Below are 14,012 nucleotides of genomic sequence, written 5' to 3' on the forward strand. Positions count from 1 at the left end.
AAAAATCTTTTAACATTAAATTTTTATGTTAAAACAAAAGTGTAGTAATTTTTTTTTTTTTTATATATCTTCTTTATTTTACAGCGATGCATTTTTAAAAATGCAGAAAAATTAATTGAATTATGCGTCTGTAAGCTTTCTCAGGATTGGTTTCCTTTATTGGATCTTTTAGCAATGGTTCTGAATCCCCAGTGCAAGTACGTATAAACTTTATTTAAACGGAAAAAAAAAAAAAAATGAAATTTTACTTTGGAAATATTGATCATGATTTTTAGAAATATGTATTCTAAAACTAAGTGGCTTAACACTTGTTTCCTAATGTTAAGTTTATTTTATACTTGTGTCACATAAAATACATACTAAGATATTTTGCAATTATATTAGAAAGAAAAATTTACTTTAATCTGAATTAGCTGTGATTTATAATTACAAGTTATCCATGTCTCACTTAGCTGTCTATCTTTGTGAGCATTTAGAGAAAGATGAGTTTTTATTCAGCATTACTAATATTTTTATTTTTCCATCTAATATATATATATATTTTTTAATTACATTTTCAACCCAAACAAGGCACATTGCCACTTTGGTGTAGGGGGCTACTATCAGGGATATAGGCTACAGGGGTACTGTGTAGGGAGTTGGGCAGTAAGATGTCAGTTCACGTTACTCTTGAACTTCTGCATGTCAGTACAGCTGGGGAAGCAGGGAGCCGGAATAGAATTCCAAAGTCTAGCAGTTCTGGGGAAGAAACTACTGCAGTAGAATCCCCTCCTACATGTAGGGATCTTCACTGTGTAGGGGTGGGATTTAGCTGCTTGTCAGGTTTGTCGAGGGCATTTACATCATGGGGGCACAAGTGCTTGCAGTTTGTCAGAGCATTCACTATTAAAATACTTATAGAACAAGCAGAGGGACGCAACATTTCGTCAGTGGGACAGAGGCTGCAGCTTAGATGACAGTTCATGACCTATCAGGTTGGCGACTCTCTTTTGAACATTGTCTAGGAGTGAGAGACTAGTAGCAGATGCACCATTCCAAATATGACAATACTCCATGCATGAATGGTGGCCTTATAGATACTTTCGGGTGTTAGTAGCTTTCTAGCACTGTAGAGAGAGCCTACCTTCTTTGCAATGGTCCTGGATAATGAATCTTTGACGATTGCTATTGGTGGTAGAGAAGGAAACAAGTTTAGTCTTGGCAGCATTGCTACAGATTAGAGGTCTTCATCTAGTGTTTCTGCCATTTCCTTAGATATGTGTTCATTTGTTTTCCTGTCATGCCTGTTATAGAGCATGGTGTCAACAGCATATATACCCATTTCAGAGGCAATTTTGTTGGGGAGGTCATTTATGAATAGTAGGAATAATAAAGGTCCAGGGATAGACCCCTGAGGCACTCCCGCATTTATATCATATTGTTTAAATGTACGACTGTTGAGGACAACCTGGATTTTTCTCTTATCTAAGAATTCGTCCAGTGATACCGTATGATTTCATTTTCCTGAGAAGACCTCATGCCATACCCTGTCAAAAGCCTTAGATATATCTAGAGCTACCACTCTACCCTTCCCTGCTTTGTCCAGTGAATGGTATATACGTTCAGAGATTAGTTAGGATATCTGCTGTGGGATGGGCTTGCCTAAATCCATATTGTTGGTTGGTCCGAAGTTTAGCATCTGTAAGGTGTCCATATACATCACAACTATCTAAATTAGATAGTAAAATGAGTTTTATTTCTTGGAACTAAAGACTTATTTTTAATCATAAAAAGATAATGTTTTAATAGTTCATGGATTTTCAAATGGGTAGTGTAATATGTCTGTGTGTATGATATATAAATTTCTTCATTTTTGACAAATCTTGCATAAAATCATTAGTGTTAAAATTTAACGTCTCCAGCAGGCTTTTGCTAGTTATAAAAAAAACAATGTACGTGAAAAATTAATTAAAATGCAACTTTTAGGAAAAACTGGACATTTTCAATTTGCGATTATTTATATAATCGCAAAATTAGTTAATGGAATAGTCATAAGGAAAGGTAACCTGCTGATAAAAATAACACATTAAAGCTGAAACAAGATATTGGAGTGGATTAGTTCAACTGTATTCATTTAGTAAATGAGCCAACTGAAATATCCTAGTTCAGCTTTACTGTTTGCGACCTTATTTTTACTAGCATGTTAACTTGCTTATCCATTATTCTATAAACTAATATTTAGTTGTGCATGACCTATTTAGACAGATTTATGCATATAGAAAATTGCCTCTGAAAAAGATTGTCCTTTTACTAAAAATGTTTTAAGTAAAAGATATTATCCTTATCAATAAAGTTTCCTTCATCTGTGATAACAGCTTTTATGTGAGATATAAATCACATGTTGGGATCAGGCAGTTCTAAGGGATTATTTAGTAACGGTACTGATTAACCTTTTTCTCAGCTATGTTTCTTTCATACACAAGTTTGAAAAATCGAGATCAATGGAGCTAACGGACTGTATTTAAAGTATTGTTCATGAAAATGACATCTTTCTCTGCTGGATTTAAACATTTATTTCCGTTTTATTTAGCTCTAAGCGTTTTTTTTTTGTTTTTTTTTATCTTTGTTTATCACTTGTTTTTGCTGTTTTTATCAGTAGCATTTTCAATTGTTCCTTCTGATTCACTGTTCTTTTGCTATTGACCGTGTGAATCTTTTCGGATTACCACCAATGGTGTGCTCTATTTGCCAAATTAAGATCTTCTAATGCTGTATGTTTCTTACATTTCAAAGCAAAGATAAAGAGACTTTTAAAAATAGTTCTATTTCTAAATGAGATCTATAGTCATAACTTCATTGGTTATATGGACGGTTACTGATAATTCTAAAATATAAAATCAAATATGCTGCTTTAGCAAAATAGCGTATGTCAATTATCTTACACACCCTTTGTGAGATGATAATTATTTATATATATATATATATATATATATATATATATATATATACTCGGGTTTTTTTATTCAAAAGTAATGAACTAATGAATTCAACGAGGTTGTTAGAGAGTGCTCAATAAAAAGAGCTGATAATACTTGTTTATTGTTATATAAACATGCTCACATCCCGCTGCTACAAATAGCCACTTGTTCAATTTCATTGAACTTTTGAATAGTCAAGTTGCTGCCTGATGATATCTGTTGTTTGATTGAAACAAGTGGCTATTTGTAGCAGCGGGATGTAAGCATGTTTATATAACAATAAACAAGTATATATATATATATATATATATATATATACTAGCGGGGGCACCTGGCAGTGCCTGGCTGTTTGTAGGTGTGTGTGTGTGTGTGTGTGTTGGGGGGGGGGGTAAATAAAAAGAAAAAAAAAAAATTTTGGGAGGGAGGTAGGCTCGAACCTGAAGCCTTGTGGTTAAGTCTGATGACATACCATGAAGCCAGGGACTTTTGATCATTCGAAAATAAGCATTTAAAAAATTGAAGGTGGTTTTTCTAGGTCAAAACAGTAGCAGCAGCAGCAAACAAATTCACAGCGTGAATTGTAAGATAAAGGTGGTCGATATAAAATATATTTACAACCACGTTTCGTAAATATGAGATATTATGATCTGTGTAGCATATAAAAAGTTATAAGAATGAGCGAGCAAGCCGAGAAGTACCAGGAGAAAAAGCCTTTGGTGGACATACAGAAGAAATGCACACACACACACACACATTTTCGCTTTTCTATTATAGATTATATATACACCCTTTGTGGGATGATAATGTTGATACAGCAAATTTAAAATTGTGTTTACCGTGAATAAAATTATAGTTATTCTAAGATAGTAATTATATGTATATATTAATTATTCAATGTCAACTTTGTAGAATTAGTTTGTATATTAAGAAATTTGGATCTCTTTTTTATCTATTGATCAACAGATTTCCAATTTCTGTTAACTGCTGAACGATTTTTTAAATTTTGTTGAAAAAGTTTTTTGTGCAACATTTGAATTTTTTCCTCCCTTTTTAAGGTTCCATACATATAATGGAACTCGCTTATCAGAAACTGTCCCACCGGGAGCTCAAGTGACTGAAGAGGCCATATTTGCAAAACCACCCGATGCAAGAACGCCTCGGGTACGTATTCATTGCTAATCAGTTTGTATTGAAAAATAACTTTATAATTACATTGTATATAAATATGTGTGTATGTGTATTAGGAAAATTTCTATTTTGATTTACTACCAGAGTAACCCAGCATTGCCTGGGATAGAATTTAGATCAACAAATGTTACATACTTTTAATACATTTATTGTGTATTTGCACATTTTTCAATCAAATCAATTCATTGCATGCTTTCTCTTATTGAATTGGTCTACAATACATTGCAGTTTAAATTGCACTGTAGAGAACCTACGGTTGATTTTATTAAATTAGTGATTTCAGTTAAAATACAAAAATCCAGTATCATGGTTCAGTTGTGCTCTAAGCAGAAAGAACCTATTGTTGATTTTATACACCAGGCTCTTCTGCTTGTGCAGCGTTCAAAGTGCCTTTTATATACAAGTTGAAATATTCTTGAAAGTAGGGTATTAAATTTTTTTTAATGGAGCAGTAAGTTAGTAATATTTCCATTAAGTTGTTACAAACCTATGTTTTGTACATTTTTTTTTTTTTAGGTGGTCAAAACTTAATGCTGTTTTCATTTTAGCAATTTGTTTCATGTAAGGAATGTACCAACATAAGTTTGCAAACATTATATTTGACCTACACATTCATACTGTACATTCTAACATGTGTAAAAAAAAAAAAAAAAAAAAAAAAAAAAAAAATAGCTTTTCAGAATGTGATATGTCACTATTTTTATATAAATTGTTATTCTTTCAAATATCTCTGCCTGGAAACTTGCCTTCAATGAATCGTTAACAATGAATGTTAGATTTTGTCATTAAGTCAACCCCAGATATGTTGTCAAATGCACAAAGAAAAGCTGGATTGTCCTAATATGGTGCTTGGCGGATTGATCCTCTGAAGCATAATGTCAGCAATCTCTTTTACTAAGCAATCTTTGTTTTTAATCATTTTTTTTTTTTTTAATTCTTCATGCAACATGGTTAAACTTGAATCTGGCTTTAGTTTTTATGCACCTTTTTAATCCTGTTTTTCATTTAAGAAATATTTACAATTTATTTGGTCAGTGTTTAGCAGTGTATTATCTTTTCAGGGTTGGTTAGTAGATCTGGTGAATAAATTTGGACAAATGGAAGGATTCCAAATTATTCTTGACCGTTTCACTAAAGGCCCCCAGTTATCGGTGCCTGTGATAGCTGCACTGGTGAAGTGAGTAGATTTGTAAATTTTGTTTCTTTTCATCATTTCTAAAATTATAAAAGTTCCATTAGTTTTTCCGAATGATTCAAAATTTTGGTTTTTGCCATCAACATTTGAATGATATGACATGTAGATCTTTCTTTTGTTTTACTTAAAAATACATGTTTGTTGGGGGAGGGTGATCATTGTTTACAATTTTCAACCAGTTACCTTATCTTAGTTATCACAACATTTTAGTTAATTTGTCTTTTGACATTCAAGTGCCTTGTGTCAAACTTAGAATTTTGAACTCTGTCTTTTATTGATAATCTGGAGGTATTTCTTTTTCTATGCTCTAACTTCACTTCTAATAAAATTTGAGTATAAAAAATCGATAATGGTTCCTGAGTACCTGAGAAAATCATTAATCAAAGCAACCAATATATTGTGATAAAAAGAATCAAAACAAGGATGGAATAAGAACCCCAATTGTTGTGAGCCAACAAGAAAAACAAAGGCAGATTTCAGTCAACACAAATTTTACCCTGACCTGTGCACAGGGTCTCTACAAACAAATATGAAATAAGACTTGTACGGATTTTCAGAATTATTTTGTGACCAAGATTTATTTTTTATTTAGTGTTTTATTATTTTTTAGTTATAAAACTATTTAAACCAAACTTTTTATTGGACAGCATTTTATTTTTTTCAACTAACAGAACATATATACTGTTGTTGCTTGTTGGAAGTCAGAACAGTTTCTATAACCACCCCCTCCTCCAATTGGTGTCCTAAATTATGTCGGTTTTTAATATAGGGAAAATCCTCTTCCCCACATAATGTTTTGTAAATAAGATCTGTTTTTCTAAACAAAAAAATCAATTTAGAATGCCAAAATTGTTTAAAAAAAAAAAAAAAAAAAAATTACAAAAAAAAGGATGTTTTTTTTGCTCATGTTATCAATGTATAGTATACATGCATAGAGAGATGGCAGAATATAAGTACTTTTAATTTTATGTAATGCATTCTCCAATTAACTTGTATACTTGTGCCCCTTCAGCATAAATATTCCCAGTGAACCAAATTAGCCTCAAAATCTCATCTGTTCGTTGTAAAGGTTTTCTTATGTCTGAGAACTATTTTACTCTAAAAGTTCTTTTCGTGGGGACGCTTGCCTTTGGCATTCTCTCCCTGTTTTCCTGACTACTAACAGACAAAAATGTTAATGTAATGTGAACAATTTATTTTGCTACACAAAGCAAAAACAATTCCCAATTAGTGTTTGCTGAAAGAGAAGGTTTATTTTAGTTAATTATACTCCTGATGTTACATTTTTGTACACTTTTTTTTGTATTGATGAAAACAAAATGTCTTATTTTTCAGACCATTTGGTCAGTGCTCTGAAGTACTCACTCCTTATGCCATCCAGAAATATTTCATGCCAATTGTTGTAAGCATTTTATCCACTACTTTGTATTGTATTTTATCTTTATAAAACCTATACTTTTAACAAAATATTTACCAAATGTAATGAGTGATCAATTTTTTTCTAACTTGTCATCTTATATAGTAGTGAGATTTTCTCCCATTTTCTTGACCAGTCTAGCCCCATACACAGAAGTTAAATATAGAATTTTGCTTTGTATATGCTTTAGTTCAAGTATTGGTACAAGTTTTTTCTTTTTTTCCCTCATTTGAATGCAGATTTTATTTTATCCATTCATTTTTTTTGTTTACTAATTTTAGGATAGCCGTAGAATTGACTAAATAACAAATCCTCATCATTCAACTTAAATCACTGTAAAAGAAAAACGATAGAAATCTGATTAGTCACATTTTCATATTAAACATATCTGCATTTATGTAGCTAAAACATTATCCATTTTTTTTTCTTTTATTTTAAAGAATACAAATGATATACAAACGTTCACAATCTTTCCCATGTTTTTCTTAGATGAAGCATATGTCTCCTATAATTCTTTATTATAAAACTCTTATAATTCTTTATTATAGAACATTACATACTCATTTTCACTAGTTACAGTGAGTTTTTATCTTGCACCTTTTTGAACTAATAATTATCAGTTTGTATCGATTAGTTATAAATATTGGCATAATTGTCATATTGCTTGAAAGCAGGTCAATCACCATAGAAATGTATCCTGATTCGAGGATGTTGTTATTTATAATCTTGTACAAACTTTTCTATGTTCATTCTTATTTGTACATCTATTTTCTATTAATTTTAATTTATATTTTAATTATCGAAATCCAGAGTCTCTTTTTGAACACAATATTTGCATACTATTCTAATTAAATACTGCTCTTAAAATAATACCTATAAAAATTGGGTTATTTACAAATACTTGCATTCCTATAAAATGACTTTCAGAGTTGGTGTATAGACACTCCATTTTCCCCCCCTAAAATTTAGCAACAAAAAAAAATGTTTGCCTTTTACATAAGTCTGTTGCTATAAGGATACATTTTCTTAATTATGGCATAATAAAAATGTTTAAATGTTTATTTATAAATATAACAAAGAGCACTATAATTAATATTCATAGATGGTTTTAAAAAAAAAAAAAAAAGTAAAAATACTTCTATGGAGTTCATTTTTCAGGTGTAATAGGTATGCATGGGGTTCTACTAGTTGTAAATAACCTAAAAGCAGAAAATATTGTTTAGGAAATATTAAAAATATATTTTACTTTCAGTGAAGATTATTATTATTTTCATTTATTTGTTTGATATTTTTGTAACTTTATTTCTGAAATCATTTTATTTTTCTTAGGAAATTGTTCCTAAATTTCTGGACAACTTAACAGATGATGAATTAAAGAAGGAGTCCAAATCAGAAATAAAAAATGATGGATTATCAGCCATAATAAAAGCACTGAAACAATTGGTGTCCCGTGTACCTAATCAGGAAGAAACTGTGAAGAATTTGGAAATCTTCCGTTTGAAAATGATCTTGAGGTGATTTTCAGTATCATTATTGCATTAAAAAATTGACTTTATCTTGCTATATTTTGCTAGTATTTATAAATGTCATTTTTATAATTATATTCTAGAATAACCAGTGATTCATTTGAGTTTGTAAGCAAAAATCTGAAAGGATTTAATATAAAACTAAAAAAATTGCAGAAGTTGAGAATTTTTGTGGAAGGAAAATAATTAAAAATAAAAACATTAGTTTGAGAAAGTGTAAAACAAAAGTGACTGAAATCAACTTGCAATGATTGGAATCATTTTTGTGAAACAATTTTAGTGGCCAACACATGTAAAGCGGACGTTAAACCAATAATGTGTATACAAAATATGAAATAATAGCCTATCTTACTGGAATGCTGTGGAGTGTTGAATTATTTAAAAAAAATTGCGAATAGTATTGTCTGTGGGATGAAACAGTGAGGTAAACAGAACATTATACTCAAATCACTATAGTAAAACACAGATGCCACCTGGATGAGCGGATGAATAATCTTCAACAGCTACAACAAAACCAGGAGGTCATCTACATAAAATGAAAAGAAATGCACTTGTTTGCTAAATCAACACACAGCTTATGAGTGGTATGAATAGAAGTTGTGTAGTTTGTGTGCCAGAAAGGCTGTGGCAATTTGAGAATGTGTGAGTGTCCAAAACGGTCATAATAGTTTGAGTCTTGATCTGTAGAATCAAACAAGTTACTGAAGCAATAGCAGAAACTCCTAAAGTGAATGAACAACAGAAGCTGTTTGGAATGAACAGTTTACCTTGTGGGCCCTCTATATAATCATTCTTCATCGGCTGTTTTCACTAGTGAAATATTTGTTTCCACATAATGTTGAATCATCAAGAGAGAATACACCTTTTGAGGTCTTTGTGTATCGGACCTTTCTCACTGATGTGAGATCACATTATCTAAATTTTTTTCAGTCAATCAACCCAGTAAACTGTTCAATAAAATTGAAACAACTAAACATTTATTGACCGAGTGTCTTGTCTTTACTGCGTGAAAACTTGAATTTTTTTTTAACAGAGATAAGTATACAGTAGATATTTTTAAATTGCTATTATAGCGCCATTTGATAATTCGTTTTACTCAGAAGCACATTGCACATGGTTCAGCTATCTCTGAGGCATTTGCTGGCTACCACTTTTTTCGACCTATAATTCCAAGCTGGCCTAGGAGCTGATATACAGAGCCTGTAAGGAAACTTTTTGCTCTAATTGCAATAGCTTGAAGTATTACACTATAACTTTCACGACTCTTTTTAGATTCTTGTATTTCTCTACCTTGAAACGTTTTTCTAGGCAGCTCTCACAAGTTATTCAACTTGATTCAACTAACATGAACCTTATGTTTGTTCTTAGAACAATATTCGGCTGTTTCCCCTTTTCATTTATAATTTTAAGCTTAATTATTGCGTCTCTTGGTGAAAATCTACAGCCATCATCTAATTGCCATTTGGTTTAAAAATGTTTTGGTTGGGTACTAATAATTGGCCTGCTGTATGTTTAAATCTGATCCACATCTTCTCTTCCTCTGCAAAAAATTTTCCATGCTTCGGGCTTCATGTGACTGCTTATTGTTATAGTCTGTTCATCTAGAACCCTACTGTGCCACCATGTATATCAACCATGAGCAAATTCCATTCTGCAGGAATTAATGTTTAGAGTTTTTCCTTACATAAAGGACAGTTTAAATTGACTGTTTTTTATTTTATGATTTTTTTTTGATGAATGCACATCATAGTTGAGTGTATTATGAAGCGCAACCAAAGTAGCGCCATATATCAAATGTCATTCCATGTAAGGGATCTTTGGATAGCTTCTTCTGAATTCCTCCAGTGCCCCTGCTGTGACTGTTTGACTCCTTTTAAAAGCATTTTTCTTTTATTTTTGCTCTTTATTTTGAGAATGATCAGAATGAACTATAAATGTGGTCATTTCCAGCACAGATCTTATCCGAGCAAGTTTGATGACTTAATAACTGGATTTTCTATAGCATCATTTATAGTATCTCAGACTTTCCACTTCCTTTCTATCTTAGGAACGGGTTGTATTGCCTTTACTGCTATATTCTTGGAACTATCCAGAATCTCACCTGACTTTCCCAACTTTGATTTCCTCTACAATAGACTTTAGTGGTAATTTTAGTTTAACCTGTCTGCTGTGAAGTTTGACGATCCTGAAGGCAAACCCAAGCATTTTCTTGTATATCTACTAATCATTGCTTTAATTGCCACAACTGTACTCATGATTTTATATACGAGAAGCCATAGCAGAATTGAGATGGTCATGTGATGAAGACATCTTTTGCAGTGAGATTTCAACTTCTGTCAGCTATTTGCTCACTCCCGACCTCTTTGACTATTCATTATTCACAACTTGAGCAAAAAGATACTCCATTATATTTTTATATGCAAATATTTGTCTTCCTTTTAAGCACGGTCCTGGATATGACCTATAACTATATCCAGTGGAGAGGCCTCAGCTTGCGGGCTTTGGGGAGTTTGGAGCCACCCTTTAATTGCCATTGCTCCAGGTCCACTCTGACCCGGAGTGGTAGTACCTGTTAGGGTCCCAACTATGGGTTAAATAGAAACTGACTTGAAAACAACAAATACATTCTATTAAAAAAATCTTTCTTCAAAATCTTTGGATTTGGCATTAAATAACCTGAAAAGGGTTGATATGCTGTAAAACAACCAACCAATCCTTTTAAGCACAACAGTAATATATTACAGCAGTAAACAAAACATTTACAAATTAACAATTAAATTTATTTAAATTTTGGGAAAGGCAAATATTTTCTTATCTATGTAATAAGTTCTAGCAGTTTATTTTAATTTCCAGCTTAGCTTTGTTTTTAATATGTTCAATTATTTACTTTATGCCAATTATTATCAAAAAGATTAAAAAATCTATTACAGTTTAAAAAAAAAAGATTTTTTTTATTACATTCAATTATCTTGGTGTTTCTTTTTGGGGTTAATGTGTTAGAAACATACTCAGATCTATTTATTTGGTCAACAGATAATTTTCCTATGATATTGGCTTGTTTGTAATTTTTTTTTCTTAGTATTTGTTTCTCACTAACTTTTTATCCAAGGATTTATAGAAACCCATCTCCATACATGATTGTCAAATTAGTTTAATATTGAAATTAACAGAAGCAACATTATCTGATGATAAAAATTTTATTAAAAAACCTTAATGAATGATAAAATTTTAATACATATGTTATTTAAGTTGACATAATTTTAATATATTAAAAAATTTTTTAATTGTATATAAAAACATGAGAATTACCCATGTAATTTAACACTAAGGCTAAAATGCATATTTTTGTAACCTCATAACTCTAAGAAGTTTTGGTAATATTTGATTTTTTTTTTGTGTAAATTATTGCAATTTTAATTCACTGCAATTGTCCAAGTGTCAAGCATTTGTGTGGTTGTCTTCATTGTATGTTTTTTAATGTCAAGGATAAAATTAAACTATTTCTCACTAAGCGAATTTTGTGAATTCATGAGAGCAATTTTTCTTTTCAGGCTTCTTCAGATTTCGTCTTTTAATGGCAAAATGAATGCCTTGAATGAAGTAAACAAAGTGATAGCAAATGTGTCATTCCATGCCAGTCGTCATACTCCAAGTGATGAGGATGAATGGCTGACAGCAGACAAAATGGCAGTAAGTTTTATCTTAGCTTGATTATATTATTTTTTTTTCTTTATAGATTGAACTTTTCCATAGAAATCTGTTGCTCCATAATTCTGCTTAATTGATTAATCTTTGAATTTTTTATTTACACATTTTTGCTTCAAGTGTATCAGGTTGAACTCTAAGAATAAATCTAATTTAACACCGAACTTTTATTTAATCCATCAGAGTAGATGATTCTCATTTCATGACTGGGTAAAAATGTTAATTTATTTTTTATTATTGCCCGTCTTCTTGGCTCTGCTTTGCAAACAAAGATCCCTATGAAGGGTGCTGGCCACATTGACTGCAGGCATGCTTGTGGCTGATAAACTCTGTGGGACAAGCAGGTTTAGCCGCAACGGCTGCAGTTAAAAGTAACCCCAGGTACAGCTGCTGAACCTTCCCGGATCTTCCTCCCGCAGTATTTCTCCTGCAGATTCTCTGTGGGGAAACCTCAAAGGAGGTGACAGCCTGATGGACAGTGCGCCTCAAGATGTCACGGTCAACAGCGAGAGTAGACCACTAGTGGTGGTCAATGTGGCAGTCATCGAGGGACTTGTTCAGATATTCTTTATATCGTTTCTTCAGTGCTCCTCTGTCATGCTGACCAGTGGAGAGTTCATCATATAGGGTTATCTTGGGCAGGCGATGATCCTCCATTCTGGAGATCTGCCTGGCCTAGTGTAGCTGTGACTTCAGCAGCATGGCCTCGATGCTGATAATCTCCGCCTGCTCGATGACCTCAACATTGGTGACATAGTTACTCCAGTGAACATTAAGGATGGTGTAGAGACAGCGCTGATGGAAATGCTTGAGGAGTCGTAGTTGGTGGCAGGAGGTTGGAGAGTACTATGGCTCTGTACACACTGTTTTTTCCAGACTTTGTTGTACAGTCTGCCAAATGCGCTGTTTGCCTTGGCCAGTCAGTTGTCGATTTCCTTGTTGAGCTTGGCATCTGATGTGATGGTACACCCCAGGTAGGTAAACTGGTGAAAGGTGTTCAGCCCAATCTTGTCAATGGTGATGTGGGGAGGCCGGTACTCTACCCGAGGAGCGGACTGGTGGAGGACTTCCATCTTTTTCAAGCTAACCTAGAGTCTAAAGAGCTGGGTAGCCTTTGCGAAGCAGGATATGAAGTGCTGCAAGGCTCTTTCGGTGTGGGCCATGAGGGAAGTGTCATCTGCAAAGAGGAGGTCTCTGATCAGTTGTTCGAAAGTCTTTGTGTCAGCTTGCAGCTTTCTGAGGTTGAAACTATAGTAAGGATTAAACCACCAACCTCCAGAAGATGGTCATTTAGAATTGGTTTTTGATCAAGACGCTTATTTGTTACACCATGGCTCCATGTGAACAATTCTAGCATAGATTTCCTAATCTTTAGATGTATAGTATTTTCAAGTTTAAAATAATGCAGTTCAGAAGGTCAGCAAAAACGTGAACGTAACAACAAAAATGAGTGTAGTAGTCCGAATAATGCAAATTATCACTCTCATCTAAAAAATTCTGAAAAAATGTTTTTCTTCTTAATTGTTGTCATTTTCACAATGTTTTGGATGTTTTACTGTGTCCTCCTTTTTGGTACCTTTTTATTAAGATTCCAGAAATGTTGGACTTATTTTATCCACTCTGGTAAATAATCTAATTCTTAGTTTCATGCTAAAATCAATTGTTTTTCATATGTGCTGTTACCAGGGATTGAACTCTTATCTTTAGGTAGGCATTAAGTTTATAATATATCTTAACTGACTCTTTTTTTTTTTTTTTTTTTCTACTTCATTATATAAAAAATTTCCAACAGCTTACATTTATTAATGGCTGAAGAGGATTGAAAATGCCAACAACCAAGAAAAGCAGCCTAAAACATGGCCAGAAAAAAATTCTTTATTTCACTTATCGAAGCTTTCTATTTCATTTGAATAATTTTAAATGACCTATCATCATTCTATTTAGTGTTAAATTCTGAACTTTATTTAACCAGTAAAGTCTAAGAGCATAGTAAAAGTGCAAGATTAAAGATTTTATTTATAAAG

The 14,012-nt window shown here is 32.4% G+C and overlaps 1 protein-coding gene across 14 annotated transcripts in view; it reads left to right on the plus strand.

Moving 5' to 3' along the window:
- The window catches only part of LOC145297516 (ubiquitin carboxyl-terminal hydrolase 9X-like), a 292,030-nt gene that overhangs the window by 132,843 nt on the left and 145,175 nt on the right, over positions 1–14,012 (plus strand). For all 14 annotated transcript variants that reach the window (XR_013870257.1, XR_013870258.1, XR_013870256.1 and 11 more), the window contains 6 exons: positions 85–197; positions 4,013–4,118; positions 5,207–5,322; positions 6,676–6,742; positions 8,087–8,271; positions 11,835–11,973. Coding sequence is in view for 11 of the 14 variants with exons in the window: in XM_080143416.1 (XP_079999542.1) it covers positions 85–197; positions 4,013–4,118; positions 5,207–5,322; positions 6,676–6,742; positions 8,087–8,271; positions 11,835–11,973 (726 nt within the window). In the remaining 3 variants the exon portion in view is untranslated. The remainder of the gene's footprint in view (positions 1–84; positions 198–4,012; positions 4,119–5,206; positions 5,323–6,675; positions 6,743–8,086; positions 8,272–11,834; positions 11,974–14,012) is intronic.

Source organism: Euprymna scolopes, chromosome 18, assembly GCF_053919585.1.
Source record: "Euprymna scolopes isolate OS-2025 chromosome 18, ASM5391958v1, whole genome shotgun sequence".
Classification (NCBI taxonomy): domain Eukaryota; kingdom Metazoa; phylum Mollusca; class Cephalopoda; order Sepiida; family Sepiolidae; genus Euprymna; species Euprymna scolopes.